The following is a 22,898-nucleotide window of genomic DNA, read 5'->3' as shown; positions in this document are numbered from 1 at the left end:
GGAATGTACCTTTTTGTGAAGGCAGTTATAATAGAAAAGGAGAGCTCTTAACATGTCCCCCCAGCTATGGGATAAGCCTGACCTCATAACTGAAATGACAGCTGTGCACGTGGGCATGTGAAACACTAGCTTAAGCTATCCGTCATGCTCATCTCCCCCTGCTTCACGTGTGCCACTTGGTTTTTTAGGTCTCAGTAAACATTTCAAGAATAGTGATCTGTCCGTTCACTGCCTTATTCACTAAAGTTTTTCCCTCCTTGGCTTCTTGATACGTTGCGATTCGGGGGGCGGAGTTCCCCCGGGGCCTGATTCCGTGGCGGGGGGAATCGGGCCTCCGAAGCGGGGGTTTACCCGCCACCCGCCCCCACTTGGCAGCCCTACTTCTTGATTATTTTTAGAGTTTGAGGAATTAGGGGATATCTTTACTGAATGCAGTGAGTGTGCTGTACTTCCACATTAATGCCTCTACTCTGTATATGTTACATGTATTATCCCATTGCTGTAAAATATAGATACAGATACAGAATTGTAATCTTGTAGCTATCAGGTGACTTGGGTTCGGTTTAGTATTAATACGAATAATAGTTAAGATCTATGCAGAAGAACATGTGAAAGAGTGACTATAGGTAGCTAAGAGATTAGCGGTTTCCTCACTGTGACATTTTATATAGAAACACAGTCAACAAGCAAGTTTTATGACCCTGGGACATAGCCCTTGCAGTGACAGCAATCTTCCATCCAGTAAAATAAAATTTCTAGATACAGTGAGTCTGTCAAAGCTTGTAACTACCACTCCCTAGTGTTAGCAGCCCCCTATTAAAAATGGATAATGAAATATCTTGTGTACTTCTTGCTTTTTAAAGATTCACAGTGCAGTCCTCAGCAAAGTTACACCCTTTTTAGTCCATCAAAGTTAATGGACTTAGAGGGCTGGAATTGGATTGCACTGTCAATAGTCTAAAGATCTGCTGCTGTTTCATTATTTAAGCACTTTCGTAGGTGAACTACTAGAGAAGGTACATCAAAAGAAAGCATGCATTGCAGCATTTCTCTTGTACTGTATTAGGTAGGGACTGCACAGATTACTTGATTTTCTTTCACTTCCAGAGCGCTGTCTTAACAGTCTTTTAAAATGCTTGTTAAAGTACAGTTTTAATAGCTTAAAACATTTTAAAATGTTTTCTTTGGTTTTGGGAACAGTCATGATTGAAGCAGCTGTTGAAACAGTCACCAGTAGGCATAGTGTGTTCTAGTGACAGAAGGGCCAAGTGTTTTGGTAGATTCAGTCATATCAATAAGTCAGGTTTGTTCACAGAAGGGATTAAAACTAGATTAAAAAAATGTGTGCTAAACTTCACATTTAATTTTTCTTTCAGAACAGCCTTGATTGTGGCATGAGAACAAAAAGCAAACAATGTTGTCTTTTAAAACTGAATCTCGGACTATAATTATGAGAAGCTTTTTAAGGAAAATTTGAGGAGTTGATAGGTTAAGACAGCCCACATGATACAGCAGTATCAGACAAAATAGCAACACAGCTGATTATAACGGAAACTCCTACTATGAAAAATAATTCTGTTAAAAAGTGGTTTTCTTTTTTTAATATATCAATCAAACTAAGCAAAAATGTATACAATTCCTAAGAAATACATGGATTTTGTATTTTATTAATTCATTAAATTATTCCTGAAGTTATTAATGCCTTGTTATATGTTACGTAAATACCGATGAGCTGTAGTTTCTAAGAATTTTATTATATTTAACCCAACTTTGTAAGTTCCCTACAACTAGTTCACTTTTTAAAATGCTAATATTGTTAAGGTTTTATATATGACTGTTACCTTTGGTGTAGTTGTTTTTTTATTTTGTATTCATGTTATGGTTTTTGGTTTTTGAAAATAATAAAATTTCTAGTAAAAAAACAACAACAGCCCACATCTTATTAGTATTTTATGCCTAGTAACTATCTGACCTCTCCAGTTGGCTCTAATGGGCTCAGTACTACACTAATAAGTATTTAATTCTACCATTCAAATAATTTAGACACTTCTCTATTTACATAATCTGGCCACTAACAACCACTGGCACTTGCTGCCCGTTGAGATTACTTAGTTTTTTCGTGAGGGTAGGGTAAGGCATAGCAGCTACATAGCAGAGGAAATAAACATCAAAAGAACCTTCTAGTGTTAATTCTAAACAGCAACCATCTATAAAACCAACCATGACTGCAGGCTGTAAGAGAGACTCTTTTTGGGTTCATTAGTAGTACGATATGAAAATAAGAAATGAGTTGTATATCATTTTCTAAAAATAACAAAACATAGTTAAATACTCGAGGAACAGTAGTGTACCATCTGAGGCTGTATAAAGAATCTATTGAAATTTAAATATCTATGATTATAGCGACAAATTAGTATATACTTTGGTAAGGTCAAAATAACAGAAGACTTTGATTAAAATTCGTTAAATTAGCCTTTTCTAAATCATTCTGCCCTTTGAGTTGCATCTGCACTAGTGCAAACTTGGGGCCCTGATCTACATCAGATGTGTGCTCTGCAACACAGCAGCACTATGGATGGGTGTGGTCACTGTTTGCCTGCATCTGCATTCCTGTGAGAGGTGTTGGTGCTGAGTCATTTGCGCAGCAGCAGAGATTTGCTGTACTATCCTAAGTCGGTTTGCACCTTTTGAAGCCCATTGATTTCAATGGACTTAGAAAGGTCGTAACTCTGCTTAGGATAGCACTGACAGTGCACACTTTGATCCCTGCTCTCACTTTCTGCCATATCAGATCCCTGGGCTCCCAGTTACCTAAGAGAGGCAAGCCAATTACAGCCTGGGAGGGTTGCTGCCAAGTGCAAATCTTGCCTGCAGCCTTTAGTGAGCAAAGTACATAATCTCATTGTGACACCAATCTCTTCCTGTGGAGCAGAGCATTTCCCCCCAGCTATACAGCAAGGTCAGCTTAAGGGTACGCTGTATCCCTTCCCCTCCACACCACAGCCTTTCATGCTCCCTTCCTTTTACATCCAGACTAATGTGAATCTTGGTCAGCGGAAGGTACCATTAAATATTTATTTAGAAAATGTATATGCTGCCTCTCCAGAGATGTGCTTCAGGTGGGTCTCTAGAAAAACAGCATAAAAACAATTCAAATTAACAAACCGTTAAAAACCCATCCAGAGCAGTAAAACAGAGCATTAAAATGTTCTGCAGTTAATACTTTCAATTGCTGAGTAATCACACTTTTTTATTTTTCAGATTGGCAACTGGAAACATGTAACTGTTCTGTTTCTGCATTCAAATAAGCTGGAGTTTCTCCCGGATGAAATGGGTGATATGCAGAAATTAAAAGTTATCAATCTAAGTGATAATAGGTTTGTGACTTGCATTTTTCTACGGGATGTATGAAATGTAATGAATAATGAACATTCAGTGGGTGATCTTGGGGTAGTCAACCCTCAACTTATCCTATTGTGTATGGGTGTTATAAGCAAAAAAAATTAGGTAGGGCAGGAGTTATGTGTATCACTGAGCTCCTTAGAGAAGGAGTGGAATAAAAATGTAATAAGTGCATCACAGCATCTTAGTAAAATGATTCTTTAATGTAAGGATGCTATCAACTTTTATTCATGTTGCCAATAGGTAGTGATCATGTCTTTGACATGTTCTTAAGTAAGGCATTAGTCTTGACACTCATTCTTGCATTTATTTTTTTTATTCACAGATTGAAATATTTGCCTTATAGCTTTACAAAGCTGCAACAGTTGACTGCTATGTGGTTATCAGACAATCAGGTAGGCATTATTTAAATACAATTGGATTTTCTGAATTGTACTTTCTCCAAACTAAGCTTGTTGTAAAAATTAGCAATAAGACTAGAACCAATCACCTTATAAAAAATTAAGCTTGAATGTAACTATTGTTTCTACATTAGTCATTTCTCATGAAGTAATTGAAACAAACATACTGCTGTCTTTCTTATGAGCCAAAGGACAGTTTTTGGTGTGAGCAGAAGTTAGCAAGAAGAATGGCATTTCTCACTCTCCCGCTGCAGGTCATTATCTCCCCCCCCCCCGGGGTCCACCTGCCAGCTTGGGTCAGGGAATGATCAGGTACAGCACTGGGTGCAGTGTGGGGGTGTGTAGTGGGAAGGGGAAGTCAGTGAAAATTGCCACCCCCTGTACTGGGGAAAATACCTTTCAGTCTGCAGAAAATGTTTGGATCCAACTCTTTACTGGCTGCTGTGCATAGAAATTCTTAAATGTGGTGAAAGGACTGTTATTCATGCACTGCAAAGAGGTTGCAGTCCAAATGTCCACAACATTCTTTTAGAGAAGAGCAGTTATTTCTGCCACCTCAAATTTGTTTGATACTGTTATGCAGTTTATGTCTGTCTAGAATCTGTGATGTCTTAGTGGTACATGTGGCCTGTTTGTTTGACCTGTAGTTAAAAAAACTGTTCTTTCTCTCTTCAAGCACTAGCATTAGTAAGAAAGGCAGCAAGTGTTCTTAAATAGTAACTTTTTTATTATTTTACATTTGGTCAGTGATACGAGTTGCCAAATTCAGAACCCAGAGGAAATAATATAAATGTGTGGTAGGGAATCACATGCATTGGCAGTGATTTGTGTGTGTGTGTATGTGTGTGTGTGTATGTGTGTGTACTAGCAGTTCCCATTCTAAAAAGACAAGCTACTTCTGATTCTGAATCATGGCATATGTGTGTAGTAGTAGAAAGTGCTAAAGAAAAAACTGCTTGAAATGCTGGCTGTGCATGCTGTTCTTTCCAGTTCTGCTTGTACACTCCTATGTTTATATTTTTGGCTATGCTGGCCTTTTTTAATTTTTACGTGCTTTAGTAAAGTCTGGATAAGAATCTCAGTAAGAATAAGAATAATGAATAATGGTCTGTTTCTTTGGTAGCTATTGAAGGGTCCCTTCTCTTATTTCAAAAATATCCACTGTGTTTAATTATTTACCCTAGAAGTGCATTGTTCAGTGTTGCTCAGGAAGATTTATAGAATACACATTTTTTCTGTCTTATATTTTAAGGCCAGAAAGACTATCAGATTGTGTTGACTGTGTGTTAGGTGTATTCAGATATCAGATTGTTCATGAAATGAACAAGATGATAAGTCCTCGTGCTCATGTGCTCTCTCCCCCTTCTTTGGTATGCTACTGAGACTGAAGGCTTTCTGGTGTGCTTGGAATGGTGATCTTGGCACAATGGGAAGAAGGAGGGGAGAGAAAATGCTTGAGTATCAACCTTTACTGGTTTGTTCTTGTTTCTTTGTAATGTTGTGAGTATGACCAATATGTACATTCTTAACACAACGTACCTGTTTTGCATTCTCAGTCTAAACCGCTCATTCCTCTTCAAAAAGAAGCTGATCCAGAAACACAGAAAACGGTACTTACTAATTACATGTTCCCCCAACAACCAAGATCTGAAGATGGTAAGAACTTTGTCATCAAAAATTCTGCCAGATAGAAGGGAGGATCTATTTAATCTAATTAGAGATCTCTTTGCCCTGCTGCGTTTTTCTTCCAGTGGGGGCATGGTACCCCAGAAAATTAACCATTAAGAAAATTAACTTTTAGAAATTCTATGATAATTGATATTTCATACATTCCTCAAGGACAGTGGGGTCAGTTGTATCCCCCCTCTCTCATTTTTTAAAATTAAAACTAAACACTGTTGGATATGTTTGACCACTATTGGAGTAAGCAGAGAAACAACAGCTTTATATACCTAGTGTTATGGTGTCATATTGACTCAAAATATAATGTTAAATTTTGTCATGTTTATTTATTTTATATGCTGCCTCTCGCCGCCAGGCAGTCTCAAGGTGGCTAACAACAGTTAAAACATTAACAAATCTCAGTTTAAAACTTAGTACAAATAGACTAAAAAGCAGCCCACATAAACAAACCCAACTAACTAAAAGCAAAGTGGAAGAGCTCTGTTTTGCAGACCCTATGGAACTTAGATAAGTCCCTCTGGGCCTGTGTATCATCTGACAGCTGGTTCCACCAGGACGGGGCCACCACGAAGAAGACCCTTGCCCTGCGGGATGCCAGCCAAATGTCTTGGGGGCCAGGCATCAAAAGCAGGTTGCAACATGAAGAATATAAATTTGGGGGGGGGGGGTCATATCAGAAGAGGCAGTCTGCTAAGTATGAAAATCCCAGACTGTTCAGAGCTTTAAAGGTTTTTACCAGTATTTTATCCAGAATTTGATCTGGAACTCAATTGGCAGCCCATGCAACTATTTCAAGAAAGGATAGATATAACCTCTCCAAGGAGAACCTGTCAGCAATCTTGCTGCTGCACGCTGGACTGCCTATAGTTTCTGGAGCGCCTTCAAGGGCAGCCCTACATAGAGCACATTGCGGTACTCTTGGTGGGAGGTGACCATAGGCAAGAATCACTGTGGTTAGATTGGAATAGAACAGATGTGGAGACAGTCAGTGGGGTTGGCACAAGTAGAAAAATGCCATCCTCACCACTGCTGAAACCTGCTTGTCCAGGGACAAAGAGGAGTCAAGCCAGACCCCTAACCTCTTAGCAGAGTCTGCTGATGAAAGTTGGACTCCATCATAATTTTCTGTACGTATACTTATTAAACTAGATGTACATTAGGAGTCATTTTTCCCCTAGGTGGAGAATCTTGCAAATATGATTTAGATTTATATTCTTTATCTGGCAGTTAACATTTCCATAGTTAAAAACTTCCAGGTTGTGGGCTTTTTTTTTAACTTGGGGAAGAAAACCCTATTTGGTTGTTCTTGTACTTCAGCAGCAGCAGCATGCTTACGCATACATGGTGGTTCATAATACTTCTGAAAGATCTGTTGTGTTGTGGCAGGTACTAAGGGCACCTTTAAATGCCCATGATTTTGTAACTTGGGAATGCTGAGTGATAACACTGGCAATTTCACCAATCAGCTTCCAGACCACAAATATGGCTTCAGCACGATGGGTAGGTGAAAGCCCAAGAGTGTAAAAAGCTATATAGTAACAACTCAGTCAGTTCTTTTTCAAACCAGAGAAGTTGAGAAGAAATAGGCTAAAGAAATGTATCCTTAGACTTGATTATTTAAACAGGAGCCAAACAACTGCTAATTTTGAGACATAGCTTTCCCGTTTTGTTTTTTGCTATTAGAATAGGGAACTTGGGCTTATCAAAGAAGAATGGGCATAGATCCAGTTGACAAATGACTGCCTTCATGCTACCTTATGGATTTTACATGTGAAAGCCTGAGCCTCCAGTTCATCAATCTCCGTGTTGTTTAAACTGGCAACTTCCCTGTTTCCATTCATAATGCGTATATTCAAAAGAAAAGTAGTTAATAAGAAACATTAATCATTGTGTAAAGTACTTTTATTTGTACAGTAATCAACTTTTCTTTTGTTTAGTTATGTTCATATCAGATAATGAAAGTTTCAATCCTTCACTTTGGGAAGAACAAAGGAAACAGCGAGCTCAGGTGGCTTTTGAATGTGATGAAGACAAAGATGAAAGGGAGGCACCACCCAGGGTGTGTAATTGCTTTATTCTATCATGGTTTACTTGATACGTTTCAAGTGAAACATCTGCTTTGGTTAGGATCATTTACTGTCAGTAATCTTTGGCCTAAGTGCCTTTTCCCCACCCGCTTCCACAAGGACCTTTATCCACATTGTGACATTCTTGAGAATCACAGCTTTAACTTAGAAAACTTGCATGCACAGTATTTGACCCAAAGCTATTTAATCATAAAATGGTTTATGGGTTCCTGGTGTGAAATAACTAATGCATAGCAGGTCTTGTCCTGGCTAGTACTTGAATGGAAAGATAACCTGGGACCCCAGTGTAAGCTCATCTGGTTCATTAGAGAAAGGATGAGGTAGAAACATAACAAAGAGAGTTTTGTTGCTGTATAGTGGTTTCACTGTCAAGAGCCCATTTAGGAATGTAATGGAATGTTTCTTTGTTCCCCCTAGCTGTGTCTGTCACAGTGATGCTTAGAATTAGTAAGCAGTATTTAACTTTATGGAGTTTCTTTTATTTAGGAGGGCAATTTGAAGAGGTACCCAACACCTTACCCTGATGAGCTGAAGAATATGGTCAAAACAGTTCAGACAATAGTACACAGATTGAAAGATGAAGAAAACGCAGAAGATGCTCATAAAGACACAAAGCAAGAAAATCAGCAAGTTTTAGTGAAGGATGTGGGTGTAAAGGTTAGAATCAATATCCTTTCATGAGTGTTTTTTTTTTTTTTACATGACTTGTTCTTGAGAAACCCATGCTGGCTCTTAGAAATCACAGCTGTCCTTTCTAAATGCTCAAGGACTTACTGTCTGATGATTTGTTCTAAAACTTTCCCAGGTATAGATGTCAAGCTTTCGGGTCGGTAGTTACCCGGATCCTCCTTTTCCCCCTTCTTGAAGATGGGTACAACATTTCCCCATCTCCAGTCTTCTGGCATCTCACCTGTTCTCAAAAAATTCTCAAAAATAATGGACAGAGGCTCAGAAATTATATCCGCAAGCTCTTTTAGTACCCTTGGATGCAGCTTATTGAAATGTGTTGGGTCACGGTGCTGTAATGGTTGGAGTGGATTTGGAAATGGGAAGTGAGGTTCAAATCCCTGCTTAGCTGTTACGCGAATTTGTTAGGCCTCTCAACTGAACCCTTTGTTCAGTGGTGGCATAAGGCTAAAATGCTGCTCTGGGCTTATTGGAGGTGGGGAAGGATACACAAATAAATGGAACCAGATTGTTAAACACAGTTTACAATAGATGTATGTTCTTTTTTTGAAAGATCACTCACATTTTAACCTATTTTCAGTCAGTAGCAGAGTCTCAAGTGCCAGGTTCTCAGAGGGGTAGATATGATTGGAAAAGTTAGGCCTACAAGTCAGAGGAAAGCTGAAGTGGATGGAATACTACAGATTAAGATCTAATGGCAAAATACTGTTGTCTTTCTGGAGTCACCACCAGTGCTTTAGGAGGGGAGTAGCTTCCTGTTGTCTGTATACTTACTGATGTGGAGGACCTTCACCATGGCTACTTAAAGCTGCACCTATTCTAATAAACAATCTGATGTGCTTTCCCTCCTTTCAGTATGCTTTCTTTAACAGTGTTAATGTCTTTAAATCTACCATAGACTTCAGAAATCACTACAGCAAAGAAGAAAACAGAAAATGAGCAGACTATCATGATGGGAAATTGCTTGCAGAAGCCTAATGAACTAGAGGCTGAGAATAGCTCTGGAAACTCACAGATGAATGCCCAAGTTAAAACCTCAGAAAATGCAGTGCCGATCGCGAATCACGAAGACATGCCTGAGGTATGTATTTAAGTAGCTCTGTTCTACTGTAAGTGGTAGCCAGGGGCGTCCAGTGTGATTTTGAAACAATATAAATAGCATGGTAAAATACATTTTAAGAATAATTTCTTTTAAAAATCATTAAACATTCAGGTACACTTGACAAACAGCATCTGGAAAGTAATAACAGGGAACTAAAACTGTCCGAGTACAACGAGCTCTGAATGCCTTACTAAAAAGTCAAAGTTTAATTAGCCGTTGACAGGCTGCATGCAGTTATATTTAATAACGCCACCTGGCTCTCAGCTGAGCTTCTGCCTCATCATAGTAAACTCAGATCTTATGAACAGGAGATGCTGCACAGCCCCATGATATAACTTCCCAGACCATACTGGCCGAACCTGCCATGTTTCATGTGGTATTTACTCAAATAAGACTGATCTGTAGGTGTTTCTCTTAATTCTGGATTTTTATAAATGTTTGTTTAACTCAACAGACCCCGTAGAAAATATCAGCTTTCAGTCATTTACTGATATTGGACAATTAACCATCTTTCCGCAACAACGAATGTGACTACTATGTTTAACATGTTGTTCAGTCAGGCAAAAATAATATAATTTTAATGAGCCTTTGTTCTACTTATTGTTAAATGCTCTCAAAAAAGAAATCAGAATAATATAAAGTTGCTGGTTCCAGTGCTTCTCCAGAATATAATTGTATACTGTATTTACTCGAAGGAAGATGACCCCGAATGTAAGATGACCCCCTTAAAAAAAGAGGTTATATATAAAAGCAGGTGACCTGAACTTAAAACAGTCTCTCCTAAAAAGTGTTAGCAGTATAACAATTTATTACATAGTAATCACTATACAAGAATTAGTATAGACTGCAGAGGAAAAAAATACTTTCACTTTTTGTACCTCTTTGCATTGTACAATAACTGTTCACAAGCAGTATTCGATTACACTGTTTCAAGTTTACAAAGGTAAGAGACTGGTGTGTTTACTCCTCCCTTCCCAAGAGTCAAACTAGTAGGCAAAGGCTCAGATAAACTGACCAACTGGCAGTGCAATCCTAAACAGAATTATACCCTCCTAAATCCATAGCAGTGGCTTTAGGTGCGATCTGAAGAGAAACCAGAGTATGGCTTTAGGTGTAACACTCCTTAGGAATGCACAGTTAATCCCCTCCTCCACCCCCACCCCCTTTCACAGTGCTTTCCATAGGGAGGAAAGTCACACTTTTCCAACTGAAAGTGTTTCCAATCCAGGTGTTTAAAATTAGCAACTTATTTATTTATTTTACTTACCTTATCCTTCTCTGTCTGAAATGCCTACAGTCTCATAACAGTTAACGCTGAACTGTTACAAACCTGTCAGTTTTTTCAGTTTCTCTCCTGGGGGGTGGGGAAATGCCAAGTACAACTCTGGCCTGAAGCACAGGGGCAGAAGCACAGGCTGGTGTGGAGTAATATGCTGAGCCAGAAACATAGGTCAGTAGGGGGAGCAAATCCACCCCACTGTTACTACAGCTTCTTACTGTTTGCCAGGGAAGGGACTGCAGTTTCTAAAGCTAGCCAGTGAATCCACATGACTCCTCCTCTCTCCATTTGAAATGCAAATCAGTTTGAAAGGCAGTATTTGGAGACACAGCAGCAAGGACCTTTCACTGCCCCTCTTCTCTGCTGGTGAATGAATTGGTGCGCTTTAGTGTGTGTGCATGCAGTGCATCATCACTCCACACTCAGCAGATCTGTGTACCTGAGCTGAAGGTGACCTCCCCCTTTTTTTAGAAAGCCCCAACAAGTAGGAGAGTTTTCCTTTTGAGTAAATACGGTAATTCATAATATTGAAACTAGCTTGCATCAGCAACTTCACAGTGTAATTCAGAGAACATCAAATAGTAACCATCTTGAAGGACTTTTAAGAAGCTGGTTCAAGCCTGATTCTACCTACCTGGGTGAAGGTTTCACTAATTTAAAATTGAGGCTGTCAGTGAAGGATGATAGTGGAGATAGCAAAAGGGCTTAGAAATTAATTCAGCCCATCCTTCTGACATCTACAAAAGGGTTCTACAGAAGGGTTATCCTATTTCAAGGATTTTTGAAATTCTTAGATCATAAAATAAGGTCTTGTTGATGCACTGCTTCAGTCACTATTAGACAGAAAATTTCTGGAAAAGAAGTCTTGAGGGCAAGAAGCTGGTGGTTAATTTGAGGGGAATTAGAATGTACTGTCTTCCGATACTGCACTACTTTAAGGACAGGGAATTCATTGTATATAATTTAGCACATAAATTATACTATTTGGTATTGTTATAGAATCTAAAAATATAAATGCCTTTGAGGTATTACAACAATATGGAATGGAACTACAAGCTGCTACATCAAAAGAAACCATGGGTATAGGTTGGTATTGGTACTGCTTACTCTTTTTTTCTGCTGATCCTGTTGATGCAAAGAGGAAAGGGGGAAGGGGGGCAAATCCTTGGTGTATAGCTGTTTTCTGAAGCCCAGCCTTCTGACTGAAGTTGTCCATTAAAGCTGTACTTTTCTGAAGCAGACACAGTGCTAAAGTCACAAAAAATGGGGAAGCTGCAGTGTGTGCCCAAAAATGCTCAGACATTCTTAAAGTTCACTTAGGATAATAATAGTTTGCATTTTGGCTAGCGTCTATAAATGTACACCATATTTTTTCCTTGTCCTTTGACAGGAGTCAGAAGACCTCTCCTCTGATGAAGAAATGAAGATAGCAGAAATGAGGCCACCATTGATAGAAACTTCCATTAATCAACCAAAAGTGGTAGCCCTTGGTAGCAGCAAAAAAGGTTGGCTTAAAAAATATCTGACAAGTTTTCTGAACAATTTATAGCACACATATAGAAGTTTTCAGCACTGGTGCATGTGCTTCGTGGATGAGCATATTTTCATGTGCTTTACTGGCTGAAACATAGTCAAAGAAGTCATTGTAATCGTAGCATGTAACACGCATTGTGATCCTGGGTATGTTTTTTCAGACCCAGGTACCACTGAAAGCTGGTGTGGCAGTTTAGAGCAGTAATCCCCAGTGTGGTATCCATGGGCATCATGTTTCCCAGCCATGGGTTTCCTGGCAACCATTTGCTTCCATGACAAAGCATGTCTTCCCCAAACCAATAAGTCATCCTGGCTTTTGTGTATCTTACTGGAGCCCAGTAGGTAGCACTTTTGTGTCTGCAGGGAACACCCATTCATAAACAGCTGCTTCCGTAGTCCTAAACAGAATTATACCCTCCTAAATCCATAGCAGTGGCTTTAGGTGCGATCTGAAGAGAAACCAGAGTAGTCAAAGGCTGCTTGACTTGCAACCTTCCAGCATTTGGTGTGTCCCACCCCCCCACCCCCACCCCGGCAGCTATTTTGAGATAGTGGACACTATGGGTACCCAATTGTGGGGAAGGACAGGGAGACCAGGGTTCAAATGCCTATTGAACCATGTTCACTGAGTGACCTTGAGTCAGTCACTCTTGCTGATTCTAATCTATTCCAGCGGGTTCTTGTGAGGATAAAATGGAGAGAGCCGCAGTAGGTATGCTGCTAGAGCTCTTTGGGGGGCACACAAATAATCGGTAGAGTGAAACTTACTAATAAGGATGCAGCTTTAGATTTTAAAAATTATTTCATTTTCTCTGCTTAAATGTTGAAACATTACTGTGCTACTAAGGGAATACATAATTTGTTCATTTTTATTTTTGTTCAGTGCCTTCATAAAGGTTGTTTTTCCATATGACTTGGAACATAGTAAATTGTCAAATATTTCTTTCCATAAAATAAAAGAGAAAATTTTATAGACACATTTTACATTTTGTTTCTTTCATATATATGTATAAAAAAATCAAGTGAAATCCCACAGACTGTGAACCAAACAATATAAAATCAGTAACTTGCAGTATAATTTGTAGCTGGCTTTTGGAAAAATAAATAGTGCTGATCAATGCTGCCTCTAAGCTGTGGAATCTTGTGAGCAAAAATTCTACTTTGTGAGTTACTGGCATTAAAGTTGTGAGCAAGTGATTTGGCTAGTGCATAAATTAGTTTGCTCTGGGGCCATCTTTCCTGAGCTAAGACAAAAATGTGTGAGCCGGAGGCTAAAAACCTGTGAGCTAGCTCACAGTGACTCAGCTTCGATGGAACACTGATGCTGATGCATACCTAAGAATTCCACTTATTTCTGTAGTAGCGAAGTTTTATTCAGGGCAAACTTAAAATAAAGTTGTCTAGGTCTGAAATTTTGAGTTTTGCTAACAATTTATTTATGCATATTCAACAGAATATGAAAATTATGCTTTCTTAAATTACTGTGATGTATTTCTCTGAGCTAACTGTATGCACATGCTAAATTGAACTGCATTTTTTCAGATGACAGTAAAGATGTAGATTCATTATCGGATGAACCTACCCACAACAGCAACCAGAACAACAGCAATTGTTCCTCCCCTTCTCGGATGTCTGATTCAGTTTCCATAAATACTGACAGCAGCCACGAAGCATCACTGTGCTCTCCAGAGAAAGAAAGAAACATGTCCATCACTTCTAAAATTAGGTTTGTGAATTCTTACACAATAACTATGTTTGGAATGTTGAGTATAATTGAGTGTTGAAGTTCGCTTTTGAAATTTGACTGTGAAATTGTAATCTCTGCTTTGAAACACAGAAAAGTTCCCATATTGCATTTCTAATGTCAGTTGCAGTGTGCCTCGAAGCGCCCCTCTGATGTAGTCTACCTTGATGTCCCAAGAAAGGTATTCTTGAATGGGAAAAACACATTGTGTCCAAATTAGGGCAAGAAGGCACTAGGAGCCTTTAGATAAATGTTCCCATTGGTTCCAATTCATACTGCCCATACGAAACCCAAACATCATATGAAAGCAAATCCCATTACTTATCCAGCTTTATGGTCCTGCAGGATAACCAGGACTTTTAGAATTTTATTCCCCTGGTTGCCCCTCAGCAGCTCTGAATGGGGGAGGGAGAATTGGAGGGATAGTTTCTCCCACCCACTCCCTAGTGGTGGTAGCAGAATTGCAGCTGGCATGAAAGTAAATAGAGTATGGAAGATATTGTCCTTGGCTAAGATGCCATTGGGTTTACTTCTAGTATGCCGGCTTTTGTTTTCTTCTTTGCTTGACATATGACTGAAGAAGCAGCGGAAGATGCTTAGCTGATTTGGTCACTTGAGAGGCTAAATATTCCCTACCCTCACAATACTGGTATAGTTTGAAGAACATAAGAAGAGCCCTGCTGGATCAGACTAGTGGTCCATCTAGTTCAGCGTCCTGTCTCACATGGTGGCCAACCAGTTCCTCTGGAGGGCCAGCAGCAGGGCATAAGAGGCCGAGACTTTCCCCGATGTTGCTTCATGGCACTGGGATTCAGCGGCTGACAATCTCTGAACATGGAGGTTCCCTTAATCACCATGGCTAGTGGCCACTCATAGATGTATTCTCCATGAATCTCTCTTAACCCACTTTTAAAGCTGTTTGTTCCTGGGCCATCACCAGTTTGGTGTAGTGGTTAAGTGATTCCCCACTCCTCCACTTGCAGCTGCTGGATGACCTTGGGCAAGCCATAGTCCTGTCAGAGCTGTTCTCGAAAAAGAGCAGTTTCTGTCAAGAGCTCTCTGAGCCCCACCTACCTCACAGGGTGTCTGTCCTGGGGAGGGGAAGGGAAAGGAGTTTGTAAGCCGCTCTGAGACTGACTGAAGAGCGGGGTGTAAATCCAATCTCTTCTCTTCTTTACATTCTCTGGCAGCAAATTCCACATTTTAATCACTCTCTGTGTAAAGAAGTATTTCCTTTTGTCTGTCCTGAATCTATTGCCCATCAGCTTTATTGGGTACCTTTGAGTTCTAGCATTTTGAGAGAAGAAGAAAAATTTCCCTTTGTCAACTCTCTCCACTCCATGCATCATTTTATACAGCTGACAGGTAGCCTGCAGATTGCAGCCTTCCACTGCTATGTCCCCACTTGCTAGGCTGTTTCCAATTTTGCAGAGTTTTTCTTGGATTCTAGAACTTTAAAGGTCAGATGGTGCAGAATTATTTAAATAAGCATATGCCTGCCAAAAGTTGTGTAAGAAGGTTAGTCTTATACTCTTGAATTAAACAATATTTTTGTTTTCAGGCAAGAAGATGAAAATTCTAATAGCCTATTACAAAATGGAGGTGAAATAAATGTCACAGCAGAAGAAAAACTGGTTGCCCAAGATAGAGTTACCAATTTTACTGAATTTACATTAAGCATTGAAGAGAGATTAGCTTTAATAGAGAAAGGTGTTGAACTAAACAGCGCTACTGACGAAAGTCACAAATTGCAGCAAATCAGCATGAATATCTGCAAGTTGGCTGGTGAGGAAGGAATGCAATCAAATGTGGAACGAATAAAAACACAGGAAGTAGCATCCATTAAGGGCTTTTTAAACAACAACTTTAAAGGAGAGATGGAGCACATGGGAAATGAAAAGAAATCTTCTAATCTGTGCCCTTTAAATAATGTCAATGGACATTCTGAAGAAGTACCTCACTCTACAGGAAAATCAGAACTGAAGAGAAGTGCTACGCTTGATACAGATTCTTCTTCGGAAATGTGTCTCTCAAAGAGCACTGAAGATTTGTCCCCACAGCGGAGTGGGCCAGTTGTGAAATCTCATAGCATAACTAACATGGACATGGGGGCTCTGAAAATCTATGATATTATCAACGACAATGGATCACAGCAACTGAGTCCAGTAGTTAAATCAGTACCTGCAGTTCCGGATGGAAAAAATATTGTCCGTAGCAAGTCAGCTACTCTTCTCTGTGACCAGCCTTTGCAAGTATTTCCTGGATCTTCATCATCATCATCATCTGATCTAATATGTACAAAAACAGTTTTCAAGTTTGATTCAAACCATAATCCTGAAGGTACTAATGTAATAAGAGGGCAAGGGACAAATACTTCACAACCACCCAGTAATCCCCAGTATAACATTCAATACAGCAGCAGTATGGGAGCCAAAGACACTTTGTGGCCCCAAAAGCAGAATTCTGTCATTGAACAAAGTTGCTTGCATCCTCAACGCTTGCCAAGGTCAGATACTGTAGAAGGCTGCAGTTCTGTGAAATACTCTGCCAACATGAATTTTTCTAACCATAACAATGTTAGAGCAAGTGCTGCATATAATATGCATCAAAGAATGGGTGGGAGGCACATGGAAATGTGGGCTGTTTCACCAAATGACAGACTTCTGTCAGGGGCAACCAGAAATACCCTTCAGCGGCAGAGCAGCGTATCTTCCACTGCTTCCATGAATGTTTGTGATACTGGACCTCCCCGGCGTCCTCAGATTCCTGAAGGGGATTATTTAACATACAGGGATTTGCATTCGATGGGAAGAGTCCCACCCATAATATCAGGAGGACCACAAAGACCACTTTCTGCAAGAACCTATAGTGTTGATGGTCCAAATGTACCCCGACCTCAGAGTGCTCGCCCCTCAGCAAATGAAATACCAGAGAGAACTATGTCAGTTAGTGACTTCAATTATTCGAGGACTAGTCCCTCTAAAAGAACAAATCCAAGAGTTAATTCTGAACACTCTCTGCTAGATGCTCCAGGAAAAAATAAAGTCCCTCATGACTGGAGGGAACAGGTGCTGCGACACATTGAGGCCAAAAAGTTAGAAAAGGTAAGGAAAATGGATATTTTCAGTTCATTCTATAAAACTGAGCCATCCAGCCATTTTGAGTGATACATGTTCTGCAGTTACAGTTGTGTGCATTGAAGTTTTAATAATGTGAATCACTTGGATGTATTCAGCTAAACAATAACTGACAATGTAAACATCCCAATATTTACAATAGTTAGTTTCTAAAGGCTTTGTAACAGTTGTTTGCAGTAAAGTTTAGTAAATGTGAAATCTAAGTTACAGTGATTTCTTGTATATTTAATGACATAGGGGGCTGGATCCCATATCACTCTAGTGACATTGTAACATACTTGTGTGGTATTGTGTGTAATGATAATCTCTGAGGGGGTAGTAGACAGTTTCTGCTAAGTGCCATCCCTCTCAGAAAGCTGTGCAAACTTGCCATGTAATTTAGTTGTGCCATATGATGGTTGTTCAGGCATTACTGTAGGTATGCAGGCTCCATCCATCAGAAAAAGCAGCCAAACTTGACTGTGAATATCTGTATAACTAATTGCTAACTATGGCACCACCATGGGGATCAAAAAATCCTCACAGCAAAGATACTTGGGGTTAAATCTTTAAAATCAAAACAAAGCCACTCCCAGATGTACAGAAAAATCTGAAAGTTTTTAAAAAATTAATGGCATAAAAACAGATTATTTTGACAGCTGTGATGTGTCATGAGAAGACTTCACTGGGTGGTATTTTTGATTGCCAAGACAACCCCAAACAACAACATAAAGTGTCTCATGCAGTGAATCTGGAGAAAGGTGTAGAGCCCTTTCCCAAGCATCTGATGAGATGGTAACAACGCTGCAGTGAGATGGGCTGGGAGGCAGGAATCAGGGAAGGAAGTGGCTGTGGGGGGTGAGAGGGAGTGGAGAAGGAAAAAGCAGTAGTCAGCAAAAGGAGAGCAGATGAGCAGGAGGGAAGCAGCAGGATGGGAGTTGAAGGAAGGAAGGAAAGCTGGAGGAAGTAGAGGTAGGTAAAGTGGATCCCATGGCAGTTGGAAGAAGGGGTTAATGGGGGGGGGTGTTTTGGGAGCCAGCCATGGGTAGGAAGTAGAGGCAATGGAGGGTATCTGAATGGGATTTTTCCTCCTTTGGAGTTCCCCAACATGTATAAACAGTTCTTAACACTTGTCAAAACTTGCTGATGAAATGGACTGTTGGGGGCCTTATGTGTATATTGGAAAGAATTTACTTGTTTTGCTCTCTTGAAGAAGTCAGCAGGCTTTGGCATGAATAACCATACTGAGCTAATCTGTATAGAAGTGAAGTAATCTGCATAGGTGAGGGGTTGAATTTCCTTGAAAATGCGGTCTGTCCCTGTCCCTGTTTGTCCAGCCTGCTGCATGAAGTGCCTTCTGCTTTCAGAAGTAGACCTTTGCACAACTATCAGTGTTAGATAGACATTTCTCTTTGAATTGACTTTCACCTATTTGTATTAAGGGATTCATTATTTTGTCCGTTTAAGACTGTTTAAGGGGTATAAAATTCTGTACCTGACTTTCACAGGGAATGCAGCCGTTTTAGGCTTAAAACCTGGAAAGGCAGCTTTCGGTGTATTGACTGTTTTTGGCTTTGGTTATGTATGCTGACAGTTACTGGCCTATAGCAGTTGCTGCTGAAAATGCACCCCTGCTTCCTCCTGTGAAGGTCACCATTGAAGCACTGTGTCCTACAGCAGTTACCACGTGTCTTTTATGGTGAAAGTGGAATCTTTGTCAAGTATTTGTGACCTTTTCTTTCCACTCTTGGAAACATCTAGGACAGTGGAAAATTTGTTGTTGAAGGCTTTCACGGCCAGAGTTCATTAGTTGCTGTAGATTTTCCGGGTTGTGTGGCCATGATCTTGGCATTGTAGAACCTGACGTTTCGCCAGTAGCTGTGACTGGCAGTAGCTGTGACCACTGGCAGTCACAGCTACTGGCGAAACATCAGGTTCTACAATGCCAAGAACACGGCCACACAACCCGGAAAATCTACAACAACTAGTGGAAAATGTGTTGCAATTGAAACTGGGTCTGTTTTTTGACCCAATAAGGCAAGTATACTGTAAATGAGTCTTTGATCACCTAGGCCCTATGGAATTAGTAAATTTGATATAAAAAGATGATATTCAAATTAATTATTTTTTAAAGAAAATGACACTTTGTCCATTGTACTTTATTGGGGCAGTACCCTTCTCATTACCAGATGTTGGAGGCAAAGAGTAGTGAATGGATAACTCCTTCATACCGTGCTTGTGACTGACTAGCTGTTGTTGGAGACAGAATGCTAGGCTATTCAAGCAAGATTTTTCTTTGGTCCTTATTAAATTACTCCTGGGTAGATGCAAGACTTCATGTTACAGTGTTTCCTAGAAATCATCTTTAACAGTGCTTATGTAAACTGTGTGAAACTGCTGAGCTATAATTTTACAAATAGTAGTGTGTGTGAAGGAGAGATAATAAAGTTAGCAGCCTGCTGTTTTCCTGCAGATTATGAAATACACAGCCATAAAAAAGAACCAAAAAGTGTCCACATATATCTGATAACAGCCAAAACATGTAGTTTGTCATTGTCTCTAAACCTTCCCTTCTCTTCACTGGAACTTGAGAGACGTTTGGAAACAGTGAAGAGTGTGGAAACACAAGCTGTCTTCTCCATTCACACTGGCGTGTCTCTAAAAATGAAACAACTGTTGGAGTGGCCATCTTGTCCTCCTTTTACTCGGAAGAGAGAAGGACTTGCCACTGCGGTCCTATTGAGATTTAAAGCACTCACTATTGTACAAAGAATGCCCCCTTTTCCCCATGCAGTAGAGTGCTGTCAGATGTTGCTAATTAGTCCACGAAGCCAAGAATGCTAGTTCATAGCTTGCAGCTACTTTGTTTCATTGTTATGTTGTCTCTTAACAAAAGCATGAGTGAAGGCTTATTGCCTCCACACCCAGCAGCACTGAGGGCAAACTTTGCAGTATAGCAGAGTGTTTTCTGTTGGCCATCTGCATCTCCAAATGTACTTTGTTTTCCCGTAGTTGCTATTATTTTGCAATCTTTGTTTTATACATTTGTCTCCGTAGAATGACCTTGGTGATCCATGATAGAAACCAGAGAGCAAAAGGCTTGAAGTGTTCACACATAGAAACCTTACATAACTGTTAAAAGCCATTTGTTCATTTCTTTTTTTAAAAGTAATTGTTTCACAATAACAGTTAGCTGTGTTAGCATAATTAGCATAATTATCAAACCTGTTGATTAAAGTATATATATTTTTGTTCTAAATAAAGCTAATGCTTTAAAAATTCTTGACCATTGTTTGACTGGTATTTTTCCAGTTGAATGCCTAACTCTGGGCACTTTGAAAATCATTGTGACAATTTGCCGCTTCCAAGTGCCTTCAAATCATAATGTGAATTTAAAGATCAGCCCCCACCGATCTCTCACTTAAGAATGGGGTAGGTGCCATAAATCCATTCTCCAGTATAATGAAGCAGGCTTACTGCTGATAAGTACATAACTGGACCTGGCACTGTTATTGCAAATCTGCCTATACATACATACATACATACAGGGGTCATTTCGTAGAAAAAGAGCTAGGGGGACTCATTTAGCATAACTCATTAGCATATGCCACACCCCCTGACATCACCGGAAGTGTGTCCTCCCCACAGCCGGTGGCGACCTCCAGCGGGCACCAGCAGGGAGCTCCAGGCCCCGCCCTCCCGCACCTCACCCGGAGGGATGGCGCCCCCCCGCGTCCCCCCCCAAATGACCCCTGCATACATACATATATAACTGTATGTACTTACATGCAGTTAGTGGGACCGTCTTTACAAACAGTAGTTTCCTTGTATCTACCATGTAGAGCAACAGATACAAACCTTACTGTATATACACAGCTGGATTGAATGTGTTTGGTACAGAATGCAAAACTTTAACCTTGTTTAGCTGTAAACTATTTGCATACCTTTAAAGTTCTACAGAAGTTAAAAAGTGTGTGTGTGCTATTTTCTGTGATCAAAACTATAGTCTTCTGTGGCTTGGAGTATGTAAGCTATAGTAAATAATAGCATTGTGTGGTGTGGAGTTTGGAGGCCTGGGTCTGCAGTTCATGTACTTCTCTGTTGCTTGATTCCAGTGTTACTCTAGTGATGTGCATGCCAGGGGGACTAACTTTGTGGTTGCCACTCCAAGTAGTTAACCAGTCATGCAAAGTAATATTCATATGATAAAAGAACATAAGAAGAGCCCTGCTGAATCAGACCAATGGTCCATCTAGTCCAGCATCCTGTCTCACACAGTGGCCAACCAGTTCCAACAGTTAACATTAACAAGCCAAGGAGATATGTCCAAAATGTGGATCTTTCTGATGGCAACTTGCTGCAAGGATAATGTGTGGTAGGGCTGTGTGTACTTTCCCAGATGAGTGTTCTGCTTTAAATTACGATATCAATCAACAAGTAAATAGTTTTATAGCTGCCTAGATTTCAGAAGCACAATGCAGTGCTTAAATTAATGTTGACTGGGAAGGCACTCCTCTGCATTGGAATGGTGCCCTGAAGAAATTATTGTTTAATTACTGTTTTACATATGAAATAATTGCTTTGAGACAATTTGTTTCAATACCAATAGTATATCATTATAAAAGGCAGAAATAATGCTGGTTGAGAAAATGGAGATTTTGAAAGACATCATGCTCCCCACTTTTGATGGCGTTCAGCTGACCCAGTGAAGAGCCTTGGAATTATACTGGACCCATTGTTATTGCTGGAGAAGCAAGTTAATGCAGGCTTTCTTCTAACTCAGCCTAGCTTGTAAAATGGCCCCTTACCTTGATACAGCTAATCTGGCTATCTAGATCCATGCCACTGTATGTTGGTCTCCCCTCTAAATCAACTCAGAAACTTACAGTTGGCGCAGAATTCTGCAGCTTGGCTGTTATCGGGAGCTAGATGGAACATGCATTTGACTCCCATTCTGCAGTCATTCCACTGGCTGGCTATGAGTTACTGGACTCAATTTAAGGCATTGGCTATCATATACAAACCCTTCATGGCCTTGGACCCTCATATCTGTGAGACTCCTATGCTCTGCCACAACAGCTTGGTCCATCTGAATATAGCCTTCTGCAGGTACCAACGTGCAAATGGGCAAAATCATCAGCTGCCTGTACACATGCCTTCTCTGTTGTGGCTTCCACCTTATGGAATGGCCTGCCTGAGGAGGCCAGGGAGGCTTCCATTCTCCTGGATTTCTGCAAACTATGCAAAACTGAATTATTTGAGAGGGCTTTTCTATGCAGGCAATAGGGTTGCACTGTACAAAATTATTCACAAAGTCACTTGGAATTTGCTGTAAGTAGGGTCCTACTATATAATTTTGCATCGTTTAATGTGTCGTGTTAATACTTATGCTTTGCTTCAGTTCTGTTTCTAGATTTCTGGTTGGTTCTATGACTCTAGTCCTATTGCACTGTTATTGAGTGTCCCATTCTGTTGATTGTATTGGCTCAGTCTGTGTAATCCGCCTAGAGTCCCAGTGAGAAAGATGTAAATATTAATGTAAATAAAAATAAATAAATACCTCACCTTTTCAACATATTCATCATCTTTCTCAGCGGTTATTTTAAAGGAGTCTCTGCTGAGAAAATATTTGATAAAGGTCACATCAGGGATAATAAATTCCACATGTTAACTTGTAGAAAAGCCATTAAAAGAATTAAGGCCAAAGTACTCAAACTTCACGGGATTAGCTTCCTACACAAGAGCCTGAACCTTATTTTATGGTAGAGAGTTTTAGGTCTGGGTTGAGTGCTGTCTGAATATCTGTTCTTATGCCTTCCAAGAAGATCATTATAGACTTTGGGGTATTTTTAACCATGAAAGCT

At 40.0% G+C, this 22,898-nt stretch overlaps 1 protein-coding gene across 1 annotated transcript in view; it reads left to right on the top strand.

The window, feature by feature from the left end:
• Positions 1-22,898, top strand: part of ERBB2IP (erbb2 interacting protein) — a 56,025-nt gene that overhangs the window by 12,215 nt on the left and 20,912 nt on the right. Inside the window, exons 9-17 of the mRNA XM_015410099.1 lie at positions 3,262-3,377; positions 3,728-3,797; positions 5,360-5,459; positions 7,424-7,545; positions 8,060-8,230; positions 9,159-9,341; positions 12,032-12,146; positions 13,717-13,900; positions 15,480-17,022. Coding sequence (XP_015265585.1) covers positions 3,262-3,377; positions 3,728-3,797; positions 5,360-5,459; positions 7,424-7,545; positions 8,060-8,230; positions 9,159-9,341; positions 12,032-12,146; positions 13,717-13,900; positions 15,480-17,022 — 2,604 coding nt within the window. The remainder of the gene's footprint in view (positions 1-3,261; positions 3,378-3,727; positions 3,798-5,359; positions 5,460-7,423; positions 7,546-8,059; positions 8,231-9,158; positions 9,342-12,031; positions 12,147-13,716; positions 13,901-15,479; positions 17,023-22,898) is intronic.

The sequence above is a fragment of the Gekko japonicus genome, unplaced genomic scaffold (genome assembly GCF_001447785.1).
Source record: "Gekko japonicus isolate JY-2015 unplaced genomic scaffold, Gekko_japonicus_V1.1 scaffold179, whole genome shotgun sequence".
NCBI lineage: Eukaryota > Metazoa > Chordata > Lepidosauria > Squamata > Gekkonidae > Gekko > Gekko japonicus.
The sequence above is the reverse complement of the archived record's forward strand: the minus strand, read 5'-3'. Positions and strand labels throughout refer to the sequence as shown.